The sequence below is a fragment of the Lygodium microphyllum genome, chromosome 16 (genome assembly GCF_053477565.2).
Source record: "Lygodium microphyllum isolate KBCC chromosome 16, Lygodium_microphyllum_v1.1.10, whole genome shotgun sequence".
Classification (NCBI taxonomy): Eukaryota; Viridiplantae; Streptophyta; class Polypodiopsida; order Schizaeales; family Lygodiaceae; genus Lygodium; species Lygodium microphyllum.
The window spans coordinates 16,607,400-16,627,760 of NC_141150.1; the positions used below are offsets into that span (position 1 = coordinate 16,607,400).

The 20,361-nt window shown below is 42.4% G+C and overlaps 1 protein-coding gene across 6 annotated transcripts in view; it reads right to left on the bottom strand.

Annotated features, from left to right (window-relative positions):
- LOC148022564 (Pyridine nucleotide-disulfide oxidoreductase family protein) overlaps window positions 1–20,085 on the bottom strand; it is a 35,518-nt gene extending 15,433 nt beyond the window's left edge. For 2 of the 6 annotated variants that reach the window (XR_015693507.1, XM_087695510.1), the window contains exons 1-2: window positions 19,933–20,082; window positions 18,315–19,843 (exon numbers count right to left, since the gene is read on the bottom strand). Coding sequence is in view for 1 of the 6 variants with exons in the window: in XM_087695510.1 (XP_087551636.1) it covers window positions 18,352–19,843; window positions 19,933–19,964 (1,524 nt within the window). In the remaining 5 variants the exon portion in view is untranslated. Of the gene's footprint in view, window positions 1–18,314 lie in introns of all 6 variants that reach the window. The other 4 variants (XR_015693509.1, XR_015693511.1, XR_015693508.1 and 1 more) reach the window with 4 other exon arrangements.
- Between the last annotated feature and the right edge of the window lie 276 nt (window positions 20,086–20,361).

Consider the following 20,361-nt stretch of genomic DNA (forward strand, 5'->3'; position numbering starts at 1 on the left):
CATCCGATTGAAAGTGACAAGAGCATTCGTAAAGCTAAAAGGCATAACAATAAACTCATACAACCCAAAAGATGTCCTAAAAGCTATCTTAGGCACATCCTCCAGTTTATTGCGTATCTTATGATATCCACTTTTCAAATCTATATGGCTGAATATGTGGCTGCCCTGTGCAATCTATCCATAATATTATCAATCTGAGGAATCAAAAATCAATTCTTTATCATGATCTTATTCAAAGCAGGATAATCAATGCACACATGCCATGAACCGTCCTTTTTTTGCACCAAAAGCACTGGAGAACAAAAGGGAGATGTGCTAGGCCAAATCAGCCCTTTTTCTAACAGCTCATTCACCCAATTCAATCTCCTCATGCTAGGCTGCAGTGATTCTGTAGGGTAACTTATTAGATGGCCTACTTCCAAGGACAAGATCTATGCCATGATCTTCAAGTTGTTCAAGCAGTATAGCTACCCTGAAAGTAACTGAGAGAAGCAAGCAGCATACATTTTCAAAAATGACATGCAATCCTTCTCTTACTTGGACATATTCCAACATTCTCACTATCATCCTTATCCTTAGTAAAAACCAAGTATGTTGAAAGATGATTTTTCATTACTTTAGAAATGCCAATTGCAAATACAACATAAACATATTCCCCTTTGACTTTACATCAAGTATGAGTGTCTTTCCTTTATGCTGAATAGTGATCTCTTTTGCACGTGAATCAATCACTACATGCATAAAGTGACACCATGGCATACAAAGCAGCATATCACAACCCTCAAGTGGAGCAATGAAAAACTCTTCGTTGTCCACATATCCCTATATAGGCAACCGAAGCTTTCCAACAAGCAATGTGACGGGCTTTGCATGGCCTTTACATGCCATTCCAACTTTCCCCATGGTTCCCATCTCATCCTCTCTAATGTCTAGACGGGCTACCATGTCTACAAAGATGAAGTTGGCTCATGCACCATTATCAAAGAACATCAATGCATGGCACATGCTGATTCCTAATTTTGCCCCATGCTCTACACAACTCAGTAGCACCATCATTGGACTTATCACTAATAACGTCAAGCACCAATCCCACTAATGTTTTAGACTTAAAGCTTTCTCTTAGAATTTCTCTCATTTTCTGATTTAACCTTGCTATCTATTAGCACTATCCCTTGCAATATGACCCTCCTACTCACAAATAAAGCATTTATTAGCAAGCATCAATTCCCTACATTGTGCCAATGTTTTCGAGCCCTTTGTTTGTTGTTTTGGCCTATTTTCAAACTAATTTTCGAATCTGCCCATTTTCTGAGTCTTAAAACACTTTTTATTCGGCTTCTCCCCACTCTCTAGGAAGCCCAAATCCTTCCCACGCAACAAAGGATCTCTTGTAACAACAATCTCTATGAGTTGAGACATGCTAGAGATTGTAGATTTAATGCAAAAATCCATGATTCCTTTAGGTGTCCCACAAACATATTTTTCCACTTGCTCATGAAGGGATATGGGGCAATAAGAAGTGACAGGCAGCAATGCATCCCAAAACTTCTTATTATATTGCTCCAAATTATTGCATTCCTTAGCATCTAGCTTATTCCAAGCTATCATGATGCCCACCTCAAAGGTACTTGTCAACCAATTCAATGCAAACATTTACTTAAATTGTACTTGAAACCAGTCTTCCTTCCATGGATGAGTGGTAGTTCCCTAATTACAACTTACTTACAACAATAACATTTATTACGAAACTGAGAAATGCAAAATAACTTACAATCTTGGACAATGGACACCCTGTTGGCCCCAAACCTAGCACCCCTTTTCAGTATTTCTTTAACTTAATTGAAGAAGAAGTTGATGTACGATGGGATTCTCCTAATCCCTTTCGGTATTCCAACTCGCCTTGCTGTTCAAAATCACTAGCAAGTCTTCAATTAGATTTCCTTGACTCAGGCAATCGATTGGCCTTCACCCGCTTTGATGGAGATGGAAAATGCCCCAAATTCATTGATTTGTTGGTCCCTCCACCTAAATTTGACTGAAAACAGCTTCAATCCAATTGAATCCAAGTCCTGGAGCTTCCAATTTTTGGCACACTTTCCAAGGCTACTACTAAACCCTAATTTCTTTTACTGCAGATTAGGGTTTATAGCAAAGGAATCTGAAATTTCTCAGCCTCTAGTTATCTCAATGCTGTAATCTTTGAAGGAAGGCTATAGAAAGGTTGGGAGATAAAAGCGAATGCTGAGGAGAGAGAAAATTCAAACTTTCTTCATGAAGAAGTGAAGAAAATCAGTTGTTTACTACTACTGCCCTATCTCAACAACTTATAGATGCAAAGAATTAAAGAAGATCAATCATTTACTAATGTTGCCTTGTCTTAACAACCAGTAGATATTGTCACATGCTATTGATTGGTCTTCTCTTGCCCCTAGCTACCTCAGAAGATCCTCCAATAGAGGCAAATCAAACCAATAGCATCTCTTCTCTCTCTCTCTTGTAGGCTGAATGTACTAAAATGCCTCTCTCCAGCTTTTAAAGACGTTTTTCAATCTTACATGGATATTTTTGACAAGTCGCAACCTTCCCAATTGGTTTTTCCAACATTATCCATATTTAAATATTAATTTTCAATCTTTAAATACTAAATATTAATCTAATAATTATTTCGTTCTTTGACCATTAGATTGGTGTTAGGTACCATTGAACGCCACTTCTCTAGTGTCATCAACTGACACTTACGACCATTGAATGACCTAGGCCAACAATTAACACCCAATACCACCAAGCACCTGTGCGGCATAACTTACAGTAACTTTTGCATTTGATATCCCGTGATTTCCTCTAGTCTCGAACCCGTAAATTTACTTTGACCCTAGTTACATCTCACATGTGCAACATTTACTTTAACCATGTGATTTAAAATTTATTCACGTGCTAAGTGAGCTTTCAAAAGTACATGTCCTCATGACAGTATCCATGTTGACGGTGCTCTACCTTGTATCAAAAGAGTGGACCACCGCTGCAATGCATTCCCCTTCAAGAAAGTGATTGACTTTCGAATCTTTAAGGACTCAATGAAGTTTCCCCTTAAATACGTTGCATCGAACTGCTAAATGAAAGTCAAAGATTTTGGCCTATCTTGTGCACCACTGAAGGACTCAAACTTCACTACTTTACCACCCTCATCATAGTATTTTGCTGCCCCTTTGGGTGTCAAGTTGTCACACATTGGCTACTGCAAAAAAGGATGTATTTGCTGATTTGACATCAAAACCAACACCAAACAAAGCATTTATATGACCAACACTCATTTTTTGAGCCCCATAAACATTTGGGGGTGCAAATGCATTACCAAACATGCTACTTTGCACCCCAAGCATTAAGCCAATGCTACAATACATAGGGTTTTTGCACATTTTCAACTATACCCAAATACATCGGGCCTTGAACACCATGCATTGATTGTTGCATATCATAGGGATTTATGCCACGCATTCCCGTATGCAGTCATTGTCCAACCATTGCATAAAAAATCGTCCTACCACCACAATACCTTGGCTGCTCCATCATAGCATACATGTTTGGCTATCCAAAATCCATTGGATTAGCACTTCTATGTTGGCCTTGCATTTGCATTTCTTGCCTCGTAGGTACCAATTGTTTTGCTTCGTTGGCCTCTTTGGAAGCTTCAAGTGAAAACTTTGACATTACCTTCAATGCACCTTACTGTCCCAAAGGTGTGGAAGATGACTTCTTCTTCTTATCCTTACTACCCTTCTTCGAAGTATTCAAAAATCAAATAAACTGAGGATCCTTTGCCAATTTAGTAAAGAGATTTGCTGATATCCTTATCTAATTCTTAAACTAGTCATCAATTCCTCTTCACTATGTTAGTCATCAATCTCATTACACCTTGAAAGCCCTGCATCTTACCCAATAGCAACATTTTCAGCTTGTTGTCCGCATTTGCTTCTTTCCCATACTAAGCACAAAAATCGGCACTAGCACAAAGCTTTGGCTTGCAACCAAGTGCCTTGGGCCCACCAAATCAAAGATTGCATAGTATCCCGGTAATGGAACCATGAAACCAACCTTTCTTCTCACGGAGGGTGATAATCTCAATTTCCCTAATCAAGCATTTATTACAACAATCAGTAAATAAACATAAATCGAAATGCACACTTTACATTCAAAATTCTTGGACAATGGACACTGTATTAGCCTCAAAATTAGAACCCCTTTCGGTATTTCTTTAACTTCAATTGCCAATGGATTTATTACAAGCTAAGATTCCACAATCTCCTTGGCTAATCCAAAAGCCCTTTGCTATTCCAACAATCAACAAACAAATTGGGCATTTTGCCCCTTGATTTTCACCTAGAACTCGCTCTAATTGGGCTCCGACTAGCCAAATGCTGCCCCAAATTTACAATGGATGGCTGGGCATTTGAAATCCCTAACAATACAACAAATTGCAAGTGCTGATTTCAGTGTACGATGCCTTCTACTAATGACATGGCTCCTAAGGTGGCTGCTAAACACTATTTTTTGCAAAAATTTAGGGTTTACAACAAATTCCCTCTATTGTCTACCAAATCTGACAGAGATCTACTCCAAATGGCTGAGACAAGCTGAGATCTCCCGAGAGGACTAGAGAAGGTGAGAGAAGGCCATGATGAGAGAGAAATCTGATTTTCTTTGCGAGAAAACCCTAACATTTGCATGCTGCTTGCTCTAGCCTGCATTTAATGCAATCATGTATTCGTGGCTAATGAACCAATACTTAGTTTGAAGAGTTCCTTCATCATGAGCATCTCCAATATCTTGCGGAAAAGAGAAAGTCAAATCAAAAGATTGAGAAGTAGTAACATGCATACCTAACATAGGAGTGAGAACTGTGTGGAAAAGATGAAAGAGATAAGGATGTAGATGATAAAGGTAGAGAGAAAAATGGTTTGTACTCTATGCCAGTTTCCACATCAGGATGGCCATTCCATTGTGGAGCTTCCGTCCTTCCTCCAAAATCATTAGACCGGTGCACCGAATCTAAAGGGAAAACTTGAATTTACCTTCAATCTGTTGTTGAGCTCGATGAGAATGAGATTGTATTCGGCTCATGAGATCTCATATGGTCTATGGACTCCATGGTAGTCTGAAGACTCTCCGGCCATGTCGGATGGAGAGCAAGCTGCTTAATTAATCGGTCACCAAACAGGTCTTTGGGGGGGGGGGGGGGGAGGGGTTTCCCAAGAAGCGTGGTCGGGCAAGCCACCTTCATATGCTCATCTGAAAGTGTTTGGCTGCGAGGCTTTTGTACACATTTGTAAAGAAAAACGCAGTAAACTTAAGCCAAAGTCCTGTAAATGCATTTTCCTAGGATATGGTGACGAGGGTGAAATGGGGTATAAATTGTGGGATCCCGAGAAAAGGAAAGTAGTACGCAGCAATGATGATATCTTCCGGGAAGATTGCATGCACAAACAGCCCGAAAAGACTGAGGAGGTCCGTAGGGTTGTATTCTGGGAAGAAATACATTTTGGACAGCAAAATGTGCCCGTTGTACAGCAGCAAATACTTGCTGTAAATGAACCTGTAAATACAGAAAATGATGCTAGAAATTATCAGCCAGCTATTGCCCATGATAATGAGCCACTACATGTGCAAAAACAGCCAGGACAGCAAGCTGTTAATGCTGATTTGCACGCTGAAATGCCAAGACAGCATGCTGAAAATGGAAATTTGCAAGAACAGCCAACAAACAATGATCATTAGGTTAGGAAATCGTCTAGGGCTACTAGACAACCTGATAGATTTGTTCCTTGTGCAAATAATGTGGCTGAATGTGTCATGTTGACAGACTGTGGTGAACTGTCTTGTTTCAAGGAAGCAATGGACAGACAGGACAGTAAGAAATAGTATAAAGCCATGTTGTCAAAAATAGAATCTCTTGAGAAAAATGGCACTTGGAGTTGTGCTAAGAAATGCACTTAACCACTTAAACAGCCCCAAAACATGCTTATTTTAGGCTTATTTTAGCCAAAACCCTAAAACGGGAGCGGATCGAGAAAGTTAAGCGGGAGAGGATCTAGAACCCTAATTTTCTACAAAATTGGCAGCCAGCCCTCCACTCTTTCACAATTTCGTTTTTGCAGGTTTCAGGTGTTACCAGCTTGCTGCCCACACCCCGATCGCGGAGAACATCTCAGCCCTTGCTGTCCATCATTGTTCCCTACAGTCTGCTGCCTGTTTCCAGCCCTCCACACGCTGATTGCTGCTGTTTTTGCCTGGCGACTGACTGCTGTTCATCTGCACTGTTGTTGTACAACCTGCCACGCCAGCAAATTGCTGTGTTTGCAAGCTCCAGCTACCGCCCTGACAATTTTCTCTCTCCTGTCTGCAGTCGCTCAGTCTTTCTCTCTCCTGCAGACTGTCCTGCCTACGTTTTCAGTCTTTCTCTCTCCTGCAAGTTGTCCTGCCTACGTTTTCAATCTTTCTCTCTCCTGCAAGCTCCATTTTTAGTCTTTCTCTCTCCTCACTGTTGTCTGCATCAAATCCAGCTTCTCACTACTACGTTTGCTGGTGTTCGACATCCGGAGGCTGCCTTGCTACGATTCAAGATCCGTTCGGAGTACGACACACTCTCCAGCTCATTACCCCTGCCCTGATCCTAGAGATACAGGAGTTCGAGGTTCAATATTCATTCACTGCATAGTGTGTTTGCTACATGAGCATCGTATTATTAGAAGTCATATCATTTCATTTATTCACTGTGTTCATTGTCTCTGAGTTACTCTAACCCTAACCCTAACTATGTTCTTTTTATCAGTCTGTGCTTTGTCGTACGGTTTCTGTTTATGTTTCTGTGTAAGGGTATTTTTCTTTACACTTGGGACTTGGTACAGTTGCCTAAAGGGCAAAAAACACTTCCATGAAAATGGGTTTACAAGATAAAGGTCACTTTTGGTTCCTCACCAAAGTACAAAGCAAGATTTGTTGCAAAGGGATACAAGCAGGAGCATGGAATTGCCTTTGATGAGATTTTATCTCCTGTAGTCAAGATGACTATATTGAGAACCATTTTGGGCTTGGTTGCAGTTGAAGATATGGAGCTCATACAGATGGATGTAAAGACTGCATTTTTACATGGTGATCTGCATGAAGATATATATATGCAGCAGCCTGAAGGGTTTGTGGAAAAAGGGAAAGAGAAGATGGTATGTAAACTCAAAAGGAGTTTATATGGGCTAAAACAAGCACCAAGAGAATGGTATCATAAGTTTAATACATTCATGCAGTCTCAAGGCTTTCATAGAAGTCAAGTGGATCACTGCTTGTACACCAAGAAGGCAACAGATGGCAGCCTGATTATCTTGGTTTTGTATGTTGATGACATGCTGATTGCTAATAGGGATACTCATGCCTTGGATTCATTGAAGCAAAGTCTTCATGGCAGCTTTGACATGAAGGATCTTGGTGATGCAAATCACATTCTTGGCATGTGAATACTCCGAGATGGGTCGGCAGGCTTACTCTATCTATCTCCGCAGGAGTATATCTCCAAGGTTTTGCAGCGTTTCAATATGGAGGGGGGAAAAACAATTGGGGTTCCATTGCCTCCATATGTGAAACTCACTGCAGAGGACAGCCCTACATCTGATGATGAGAAGACTGAAATGGCCAAGATACCATATGCTTCAGCTATTGTTGGAGCGCGCGGGTAGCGGAAGCGTGCGGATTTGCAGCAGAGGAAGTGAACAGGTGAGTGAGAGTGAGAGTAAGAGTGACGAACAGATTTGGGTGTACCAACAATGTGTTGGTACACAAAGAATAAAATGTATTTATACTTAGGGCCCGTAAGGGTGCATTCACATGTACAACATAACAATACACGTGTAAAATACACTGAGGTGAATAAAGGACCTTTACATCCCAACAACCTCCCACTTAAAGGTCCGGAGTGAACCTTTAACCAACTCCCACTAGTCGTATGCAATGCTCATGCTGAGCCTTGCCTAGACTTTTAGTGAGAACATCTGCAGGGTTGTCCTGTGTTTTGATCTTGGTCAATGTGATTAGACCATCCTCCAAAATCTGTCTGATAAAGTGATATCGCACATCAATATGCTTTGTGCGTGAATGATACATGGCATTTTTAGCCAGATACACAGCACTCTGGCTATCACATCCCAACACTGGAGTACTCATAGACATGCCGAGATCCTCTGCGAGTCTGCTCAACCATATAGCTTCCTTAGAAGCTTCAGTAGCTGATATGTATTCAGCTTCAGTAGTACTCAGTGCGACGATGTTCTGCAACCTGGAGCACCAAGAGACGGCCCCTCCAGCAACTGTAAAAACATACCCGCTAGTGGATCTGCGAGTGTCTAAGTCACCTGCCATGTCTGCATCACAATAACCCTGCAGATTAAGTGCACCCTGCCCATAGCAAATACACTTTCTTTGTATACCCTTCAGATATCTAAGAATACTCTTGACAGCCTCCCAGTGTGGTTTGCCAGGATTTGACATAAACCTGCTGACAACTCCCACTGCATGAGCAATGTCTGGACGAGTAGCCACCATAGCATACATAAGAGAGCCACAAGCTGATGCATAAGGGACTCCCTTCATAGCATTGGCTTCCATGTCATCTTTTGGGCTGTTGGCTTTACTAAGCTTAAGGTATGGAGGTAAGGGTACTCCGAGAGGCTTAGCTTCAGCCATGTTAAATCTGTCCAGTACCTTTTCAATGTACTTTTCTTGAGATAAGAACAGCAATTTCTGCGTTCTATCCCTACGAATCCTCATGCCCAATATATGCTCTGCATTCCCCAAATCTTTCATGGAAAAGGCTGATTTCAGCTGATCTTTGAGACCATCCAAGCTAGTCTTTCTCTTCCCAGCTAGCAACATATCATCCACATACAAAACAAGTATGATAGGGCTGCCATCTGTATCCTTTTTCATATACAAACAATGATCTGCATGGCTGCGCGTAAACCCATGAGAGAGCATAAAAGTGTCAAACTTTTTGTACCACTGCCGTGGTGCTTGTTTCAGCCCATATAAGCTGCGTTTTAGTTTACACACCAACTGCTCTTTTCCAAGAACTACAAAACCCTCGGGCTGTTTCATGTAGATCTCCTCATCAATGTCACCATGCAGAAAAGTTGTTTTCACATCCATTTGGTACAGCTCTAAATCCAATACAGCAGTGAGAGCAAAAAGCACACGTAGTGTGGTCATCTTCACGACAGGTGAAAAGACCTCCTGGAAGTCAATCCCTTCCTTCTGTGCATACCCTTTGGCAACCAATCTCGCCTTGTACTTGGGTTTCCCATCAACTGTCTTTACTTTGTAAACCCATTTGTTTGGAAGAGGCTTTCTTCCTTTGGGCAACGACACAAGATCCCAAGTATCATTAGCATACAGAGATTTAATCTCTTCTTGCATAGCTAGCTCCCACTTATTGCTGAATTTGCATGACTTAGCCTCTTTATATGTCAGAGGCTCACCCTCATCAGTAAGCATTACATAATGCAAAGAGGGGTCATACCTATGTGGCTGCCTTCCTAGGCGTGTAGACCTGCGTACCCAATGATCCACATTCTCAGGAATCGGATCTACATCTGGAGGTATGTTATTTTCAGCATTTATTGGCTGCTGTAAGCCATTTTCAGCATGCTGTTCATGCTGTACAGCACCTTCATTTTCATTTCCAGCACCTGCATTTTCATAATCAGCAAGTCTATCTTGCTGTCCATGACCTCCCTATGCTTCTATTTGCTGTCCATCATCATCTGGCTCAAAGATAACCGGCTGATCATCAATTTCAGCCTGTGGTACAGCACCATGAGGCTCATCATTTGAAGTAATAGGTGGCTGCGAATTTTGAAATTTGACCTTTTTCATGTCTTCATCAGAGGCTAAAGTACTTTTCAGCAACTTTGCCTCATTAAACACAACATTACGACTGCGAACAATTTTCTTGGACTGAGGTAGCCACACTCTATAGCCAAATTCACCCTCATCACCCTAGCCCATGAAAATGCCTTTGGTGGATTTCGGGTCAAGTTTATTCCTCAGTTCATTCCTAACATGCACAAAAGCATCACAGCCAAATATTCGTAAATGGTCATATGAGGCCGGTTTGCCAGACCAAACCTCCTCAAGAATGCCATTATTTAGGGACCTGTTTGGAGAGCGGTTGCAAATGTGAACCGCGGTTTTAAGTGCCTCTCCCCAAAATTCATGAGGGAGATTAGCAGTGGATAGCATGCACCGCACTCTCTCACATAGAGTCCTATTGTATCTTTCAGCCACACCATTTGAAGAAGGGCTGTAAGGGGCTGTAAGCTCCCTCTTGATCCCATGCAAGTCACAAAAGGACTTAAATTCATTAGACGTGAACTCACCCCCATTATCAGTTCTCAAGCATTTCAACTTTCTACCTGTCTGAGTGGTCACGAATACATGAAATGTTTTAAAAACAGCAAACACTTCACTTTTCTTTTTCAACAAATAAACCCAAATCTTCCTCGAACAATCATCAATAAAAGAGGCAAAGTATGCAGCAGCACCCAATGATTTCAAAGGCATGCTACATACATCAAAATGCACCAAGTCCAATACATTTGACTTACGGGAGACACCAGAGTAAAAGGAATTTTTCATTTGCTTTCCAAACTGACAGTCATTTATAAAATCAAGTTTAGAGCCTTTTCCATCAACCCTCTTCAAAGAGGTAAGAACATCAAGTCCTTTCTGGCTCATATGGCCTAATCTCTTATGCCATAACTCCAAATGACAACCAATTTCAACAACTGCAAGAAACTTGCCATTCAAAGCTTTACAGTACAGACAATACAAAGTGCCCTTCTTGGTTCCTTTAGCAATCAGCATGGAACCCCTTTTTAATTTCCATAAACCACCACCAAACAGTGTGGTGTAACCATGCAAGTCAAGCTGTCCAACAGATAGTAAACTCTTCTTGTTGCCAAGCACATATCTGACATCTTTCAACACAAGTTCTTGCCCATTATCCAAAGACAAGTGTATGGTGCCAATCCCATCAATGCTGCAAGCATGATTATTTCCAAGGTAAACCTTGCCATAACAACCTGCATAAAGTCACATGGAAAGTGGCACCAGAGTCTACAATCCAAGTCTGAGTGACACAATCATCAACTGACAAAAGTGCATTAATCACATCAGCCTTGGTGATCTGCATATCCTGCATGTGACATACAAGGGCATCATAATCCACTGCACATAATACATCAGCCTCTGCATCTGAGAGCTCCTCTATGACAACACTGGAGGCCACATTGGCCTTTTCCTTGCCTTTACCTGCCTCAGATGCATCTGTCTTTTCCTCTTTCTTCTTTTTGTCTCCTGCATTCTTCTTTCTCTCTTGTTCCTTGTTGTAATACCTGCAATCAGGCTTCTTGTGGCCCTTCCGACCACACTGATAGCATGTAACATCACTCTTTTCTTTTCCTTTGCTCTTGCTCCTGCTTCTTTGTCCAGCATTTGCATTTTTCTTTTCAGCCCTACCTCTAACATTATAAGCTGAGTTGCTGCCTTCTCCACTAGACTTACATCTAATTTCTTCATTCAAGATGGAACCCCTCACACCATCATATGTGAGATTGGGATTATTGCTGAGAGAAACAACCAAAGTCTCCCAAGAGTCAGGCAATGTCATGATCAAAAAGATCGCCCTCAACTTATCATCAAAATCCAAACTTGCATCCTTGAGCTGATTTAAAATGCCAGTAAATGCACTCAAGTGCTCAGCTGCAGGCTTGGACTCATCCAGCTGCATATTCACCAACTTGCGCATTAAATGCACCTGATTAACAGGTGTGGTGATCTCATAGGTAGTCTTCAACTTCTCCCATATTGCATGACCAGTGTCTAAACCCTTAATGTCTGTCAAAATGTCATCAGTGACACCCATCTTTATATAAGCCACAGCCCTTTTATTGACTTTGGCCCAATCCGCCTCAGACATTTGTGCGGGTTTATCCATTTGCAAGGCATCCTCACAATCCTTTAAGAACAGTATGCCCTGCATACGATCTTTCCAAAGATCAAAGCCCTGACCATCAAATCGCTTGATTTCCATCAAACTTTTAATGTCAGAACTGGAAGAAATTGCAGCCATTTTTCACAAGTCCAAGTGTAAAAAACATTGAACTGCAAGAGCACAAGCTAAATCAGCAAATACACTGCTGTTCTTGCATAACCAGCAATAATCCTCTGCTGTTTTGACATAAACCAGCCACTGCACAGGCAAATAATGCAGAAATTTATCAAATTCTGCACAAAATCCCAAATTTCCAGGTCCAAATGTGCGCAAATGTCACCCAAACTAACTCAGCTGAGCAAAATTGCATCAATACATGAAAAGCCCCAATTTTCCTTGGTCCAATGCCAAGAAATTTTACTCGGATGAGCAAAATTCCAACAAATTTGAAAAATCCCCAAATTAATTGAGGTCAATGCGCACAATGTCTGCAATTTCTGACACAGATGTCACTATCAAGCATAAACAGCATCAAATCTGGGAAAAGCCCCAAATTTTCAGGTTCAAATTTGACCAAATCTGAGAACTGTGCTTGCGCGCGCGAACTCCCGTCAGTGGCAAAAGGGTTGCTTGCAATAAACCTTAGAGAAATTTAAAAAATTTCTAGAAGAAAAAATGTGTCGAATCACCCCGTCACCAGCCGTTGACTATCGCGCTGCCCGTCAGATGCCACGCAGCCTGTGTGAGCTGTCGCCTGCAGTCGTTGACCTGCGCCTGATGCCACGCAGCCTGTCCAGCCTGTGCCTGATCAAAAAACGACCTGTCCTGGCTGCTCGTGACCTGTTTGACTGTCACCTGATCAAAAAACGACTTGTCCTGCCTGCCAAGTCAAAAACGACCTGTCCCTGCCTGCCAGGTCAAAAACGACCTGTCCTGTCTGCCAAGTCAAAAACGACCCGTCGCATGTCTATCAGGCTGTCGCTTGCACAAAACGTGACCTGCAACACTGTCGCCTGACTGTCCAGCACATACACGTGCTTGGAAACAGTGACGACCTGACCTATATGAGTGACGACTTACTGATTTCTCACGAGCGAAGAGCTGGCGTTGTCTCACATGGACTTCGAGGAGCGCGAGCACCTTAACCTCAGCTCTGATACCAGTTGTTGGAGCGCGTGGGTAGCGGAAGCATGCGGATTTGCAGCAGAGGAAGTGAACAGGTGAGTGAGAGTGAGAGTAAGAGTGATGAACAGATTTGGGTGTACCAACAATGTGTTGGTACACAAAGAATAAAATGTATTTATACTTAGGGCCCGTAAGGGTGCATTCACATGTACAACATAACAATACACGTGTAAAATACACGGAGGTGAATAAAGGACCTTTACATCCCAACAGCTGTTGGCAGTTTGATGTATGCTATGGTTAATACACGTTCTGACATTGCCTTTGCAGTGGGAGTGGTTAGCAGATACATGGCAAACCCTAGCAAGAAGCATTGGGATGCAGTGAAAGGTATTATGAGATACCTTAAAGACACAAAGAAGTTGTGCATCTGCTTTGGGAAGCAGAAGGCATCTGTTGTTGGCTTTACGGATGCAAACTATGCTGGTCATGCGGATTGCAAAAAGTCCACTTCTAGGTATGTGTTTACTTTCACAAGAGGAGCACTCTCTTGGATCTCCAGGCTACAAAAGTGTGTTGCATTGTCTACTACAGAGGCAGAGTATATGGCTGCCACTGAGGCATGCGAGGCTTTATGGCTTTCACGTTTGGTGGGAAAGCTTGCATCACAAAGTTACATGTTCTCCATTGTGATAGTCAGAGTGCTATCATACTAGCATGAAATCTTGTCTTTCATGCAAAGACAAAGCACATATAGGTGAAGTACCACTTCATTAGAGATGTACTTGATAGCAAGAGCGTTGAGCTTGTCAAAGTGCATATATATGATAATCCTGCAGACCTTCTCACAAAGGGTCTTCCAGCAGAGCGGTTTACTCATTGCCAACAGATGATGGGAGTTGGATAGATATATGTATTTCAGCTTTGTACATACCTAGACTTAGCTGATTCTTTTCTCCTCTTAAGCACATTGCCTTTAGGTGGGAGGTTGTTGGAAATAAAGGCCTTCGTGCCTTTAAATGTGCTTGGGTGTAAACACACCCTTAGCACTTGTACTTACACATATATATCTATCTAAAAACCTAAAGGTACTCACTCGTCATTGTACCTACAAACGTGCTCACTCTCTGCTCTGCTCTCTCTCACTCAATCTCTCGTTGCGCGTAACAACTGACTGTCTCGATCTTCGTGCCTAACCTATCACTACAAAGAGAGAGTATTGGTGCATAGGTGTCAGCACCTTCTAGAACCAACATTAAACCACAGGATGAGGAGCAAGAACAGGACTTGTTTATGGCACAACTCCTCAATATGGTTGGCTCTTTCCAACAGCTTGTAAAGAATCCTCGAATGCAAAAAAAATTTAAGTCACATAATGAGGATTCTCAGGCTGAGTCATCACATCATACCATGGAGCGCTCAAAAAGGCAAACCTCTAATGTGCGTGAGCATGTGGAAAAGACACCAAACATGGAGATAGGTCCAGACAACAAGAAGCACAAGCACAGGATCAAGGAGTGAATAGTCAAGGCAATAATGCACAGGTGGCACAGCCGACTATTTCTCCTCAGTTTGCTACTTATCCCGGTTACTTTGGTGGTGGGTCAATTTTTCAAGCAATGGCTGGATTACCCACGGGTTATCAAGGATACTTGCCTAGAGGGCCACCAAGAATGATGCCTATTTAGGTAGTGAAGCCACTTTATGTTAATATTGGTCTACAGCCCGGTTATCAAACTTTGTAGAGTCCTTATTTAATGCCTCGAGTACAAAATGCAGTGGCCAGTTTTTTTCAGCCTAGTGGGCATATGGCAGCTAAGACTGGTGAAATTAATGCTAATAATGCGCCTAAGGGACTCCTCTTTTTACAGCCACCTGTCTATGACAACTTGACACCAAAAAGTGCAAAGCCTAAAGACTATAAAGAGGGTAATCAGAAATTAAATTTTGAAACCTTCAGTGGTATGCAAGGTAAGCTGAAAGCTTTGACATTTATACAGCAGTTTGATGTAGCTTACACTGGAGGGAATTTTACTGAGACTTCCAAGGTGCGGAAGGTTGCGACTTTTTTGAAAGGTAATGCTTTGCAGTGGTGGAACATATTGTTGTTGCAAGGATATGCACCTGCCACTTGGGTCTATTTTAAACAATTGTTTGCAACCTCATGGTTAGCTAACACATTTGAAGTAGATGTCATGACTGCAGGGCATAAATTGGATGCGACAAATTGTGCGGATTTAGAAGAGTACAATAAGAAATTTTGGGAAGCACTTTTGCCCATGAGTTCTTACAGGACAGTCCCCCTATCAGAACAAATTGAAACATATTGTTGCGGTTTGCCCGAAGCCATCAAGGATTATTGTACCAAGACTAGGGTTACAAATATGGTACAATCAATTGAAAATGTTTGTGTGGCAAATGCATTGTTGAAAGGAAAAGCTGACAGCTTTAAAGACATTGAAAAGAAGGATTCTCAGTTTAAGTAGGATCCTAGCAATAAAAAGAAGCAATGTCCAGAAAAGACCAGCTTTACAAAGAAGTCTTTTTGAAAGAAAAGTTTTCAGCAGCAGGCTCAAACTTCTTTTAAACAGGGCAAAGAACAAAAGAGGCCACTTTTTGGCAAATCATTTGAAGAAAGAAAGGCTTTAATGATGGCTGGGAAATGCTTTATATGTGAACAAAAAAGCCATATTGCTTCTAAGCGCCCACAGCAATCTTCTAAAGGTGCGGAGCATAAAGATACGCCAAGTAACAGCATTGGCTTAGTGCTTGATATGGTGGGAGATCAATCAGTTGATGATGCTACAGAATTGTGCAAAGCTTGGGGAAAGATTAGAGATTCCACTGTGCTTATTTTCTTTGATCCTAGAGCTCGTGCAAACTTTATCTCACTGGCATTGGCAGCTAAGCTGGGTATACGTCCCGAGGAAATGGGACCAGTGGACAGGCTGATTTGGCATGCCTAGGACATACTGAACCTGTCACCCCCACTCTTGGCAAACTCTGTATGCACATTCAGAGCTATGTGGACACAGAGGAGTTCCATATTATGCCTTTAGAGGGCTGTGATATTCTATTGGGTATTCCATGGTGCCTCAGGAAGCATGCTATCTTGGACACTTACAACAGAACGATTACTCTTGTACATAGGGACAAGACTCATGTGTTAGATGTGAAGCTTAAAGGAGAGTCTGTCCCAATTGTTTCTCCTTTTGCAGTTACTTCTGTAATCATATTTCTGCGTTCTTGGTTTTTGCAAAGCAAGTTAATGAAGTTAACAGTAATGTGTCTGTACTAGATGAAAGTAGAAGGGCTTTCTTGGATAAATTTAGTGACTGTTTCTTAGATTCGTTACCAGGAAAGTCACCCCTAAGATCATACCATAGATCTTATTCCACAGACTAGTCCGCCCAAATAGACCACCCTACAAGGTCAGTGCAACGCAACAAAAAGAGATTATGACACAGGTTAATGAGCTTTTAGAGAATGGATTAATTCAGCCCAGTAGTTCTCCGTTTTGTTCACATGTGTTGCTAGTTCAGAAAAAGGAAGGCTCTTGGCGAATGTGTATTGACTACAGAGCCTTGAATAAGAACACAATCAAGAATAGGTTTCCAATTTCAAGGATAGATGACATTCTTGATCGACTACAGGGAGCAGGAATGTTTAGCAGGATAGATTTGAAAAGTGGGTACCATCAGATCAAAATCAAGCCAAAGGATATCCATAAGACTGCTTTTAGAACGACATTTGGTCTCTATGAATTTTTAGTCATGCCATTTGCCAAAGCTCATTAATGTGCTCGTGCATGGAGACGAACTTATTTGGGTTCAAGTTCCGCACCTAAACCTCCAAAGTCACCTACTTCATAGGCATCATCTAATTCTAAATGCTTTGAGCAATCACGGCCATTGTGCATGAGAGGAAAAGGAATAAGCAAATGCAAGCATTCAATTTGTCCCAATGTTTCTAGACCTTCTCCAATTGCTTCTTCACCTCTTGACAAAGAGTGGAAGATTCTTTGACCTTCGCATGGCTTTGCCAAATCATAAGACTCCAAGATGGCCTCCATCATTACGCGCCAAATGCTGTAATTTTCTCCATCAAGCTTCTGATCTTGTGAGAGAGCTAGTAGGATAGGGACCTTGTGTTGACAGTCCTCTCATGACTTCATAGCAAGCTCAGGCTGGAGTAGTTGCTTCATGGAAACTGTACACTTGGAGCAGCCTGTCAACATCTCCAAACGGTGATTGAACTTACAACAGCATGATACTCGAATAGATTTCGACCTGTACTACACTTGAGACAGAGAAGCTGGTCGTGTATATACACACCCTCTTGTGGACTAAAGACTTTCCTACACAGGCAGGGGCATCACAAATTGTGAAATATTGTTTCGTCCAATATCATTTTTCTTCATGGTTGCAAAGATAGTTCCAAGAAGTGTCAAGCTTGAAAAAGTTTAGGATCAGAAATCTGGATTGGCTGCATAGATGCAGTCATTCATCTGCAAAACAGGACCTTAGAACAGTTGTCTTGACAGAGTTCAGAATAATCCATCAAATAGAAAAGAACTAAGATCATCTTGTTTTTATGTCTAAGATCCAGACTTGTGAGCCAAATGCCTTGTAAACAATTTCCATATCCTCTAAGGAGGAAAAGAAAAGAAGAATGTGGAATCTGGAGCCCTTTTCCCACCAGCTGTTGATATTATGCTGTGATTTCAGAGTAATTAATCTACAGTCTAAACTCCCCTATAGTCTTCAGTAGCTCGCCTTCTTCGAAAAAAAAAAGGCAGCAGATGGGCAACTCCAGTAAACTTGGGAGGAATTTAGGGGATGTTTGTGACAGAGGACCAGGATAATGGAACATCACCAGAGTAAATGGTATGCTAATCCTAATTTATTGCTGATACTTAATGCTACCTGTTTGGATGTTAGATTAAAACAAGCATTTTCCTAATATGAGCAAGTTAGATAGGTTGTATCAATTTTCTACAACAATATGCAGACCAAAGAGCCTGAAGTGGCAAAAGAGCATACATGAATCTGAAACGATTTACTTATTAACCTTAGACATATTCAAGTCTGTTGGACTAGCTGTGCAAAAACATTCACTGGGCACTTCCACACTCTATAACAAGAAAAGGGAAACAAACCTTCATAAGCTTGTTTGCTCCCTTTTAGAGCTCCTAGTCAAGCCAGTTCTGCTGCTTTCAATGTCTCTGTCAAAGATGTGAGCTTCTTACGAGGCTTTCCACTCTTGCTCCCTTCAGCAATCTCAAATGCATTGATCTTCTGCCAGTCCTCAAAAGAAACAAAACGGACGTCTCTTTCTGAGAGTAGCTCCCATAGTCCAGTGCTTCCTGTATGCAGTGGATCCATAGGCACAAGCTTATTCTTAGCATCTTCTACAATGCAACCAACCACTTCCTCTGCACAGATGAGATTGGTACCAATAATGCCAGTGGGACCTCTTTTAAGCCAACCCACGACATATAACCCAGGTTCAACTGTCAAGCTCTGATCTACTGATTCTGGCCTTAGAACCCGGCCTCGGACATTGGGTACCACCCCTCTTTGCTGATCAAAAGGCAAACCTTCTAAAGGTAAAGACTTGTAGCCTATACTCTTCAAAACCAGCCCAGCACAAAGATCCTCATACATACCTGTACCAACTGCAGACTGATGCCTACCCCCACTTTCAGCTTGCAGTATAGTTTTCTCAAGTTGCAAACTGGCCACTCGTTGCCCATCTCCTGAAGCCACAAACTTTTTTGGCTGACGGAAAAACACAAAGTGAAGTTCTTTCTCCCATCCTGTCAATGCTGTGGATGATTTTGAATGAGCGGCTTTACTCAACAGTTCATAAACACGCTTATGGATCCGACTGGCCTTCAGCTCTTCATCATCCAGTGGCGATGTAGCCAAATCAGACTCCTGAATAATCACACGCACTCCTTTAATGCCCAAGAGTTCTCGTAGTTCTTTTGCTGTGCATGCAATCTGCACAGGACCTCTTCTCCCTACCAAGTACACCCTCTTGATGTTGCTGCTCTGCAGAGCTGCCAGTGCATGGTCAGCTATATCTGTTGATTGCAAATCCTCCACTGGTCGGAGCAATATTCTCGCAACATCAATGGCAACGTTGCCCTGGCCAAGCACAATAGCAGACTCGGTGCTCTGGAGATCGACTGGCAGGTTCACACAATCAGGATGTGCATTGTACCACCAGACAAATTCCCGAGCAGAGTGCACACCGGCTAAATTTTCACCAGGAATGTTAACAACGTTGTCGCTTTCAGCACCGTATGCGAGGATGACAGCGTCATACAGGCTCCGGAGCTCGGCCAGAGACACGTCCTTCCCCACCCGCACATTTCCGAAGAAGGAGCAGCGCGAGCTCGATGCGATCTTCGAGAACTGGTTGACGACTATCTTAGTTTCGGGATGGTCAGGCGCCACGCCCGAGCGGACGAGGCCAAAAGGCACAGGCAGGCGGTCAAGGATGTCGACGCGGGCCTCGTCGAAGGACTTGAGCAATTTGTCTGCGGTGTAGAATCCTGCAGGGCCGCTCCCAACCACACAGACGTGCAAGGTCCTCCTGCCATGAAAATGGGTATGAATCGCAGGACCTGTGCGACAATGCGCCAAGCGAGAAACAACCCATTTTGTCCACATTGCGACACTAATGATTCGAAAGAGATCAGAACCTCATACGATCTCTTAATGATGGCAACGTATCCGTCACAAAGCATGCATTGGCTTGAATAATACCTTGTGAGATACACCAGCGCACCCTGGCTCATTGGCGATCCATGGAGGAGAAGCAAGCTACCAAGTGAAGCACCAATAGAAACAATCTAGCATTCCCCCTTCTCATCACACCCATCCCTTAGTGTTATTCTATTCCGTTAAGCCCACCAACGCACTCATTGCCTTCTCTATCTTTACTCGGATGGCATAGGGGCGGGTGATGCGTTTGCACATGCTCCATCCAACCCCCTCCTCATGCACGCGCCCCACTAGCTGTTATTCAGCTTCCAACACATTTGCTCGGCTACCTGCCCACCTATTGCCAAGCACATTGAGACCTCCTCGGGTAAAGCCTTGCCCTCACATATGACGATCGGTTGCCCTCTCTTTGGAGAGCACACTTTATCCCCTCGGTAGAATGGTCAAGAGAGAAGACTCAGAGACTAGGTA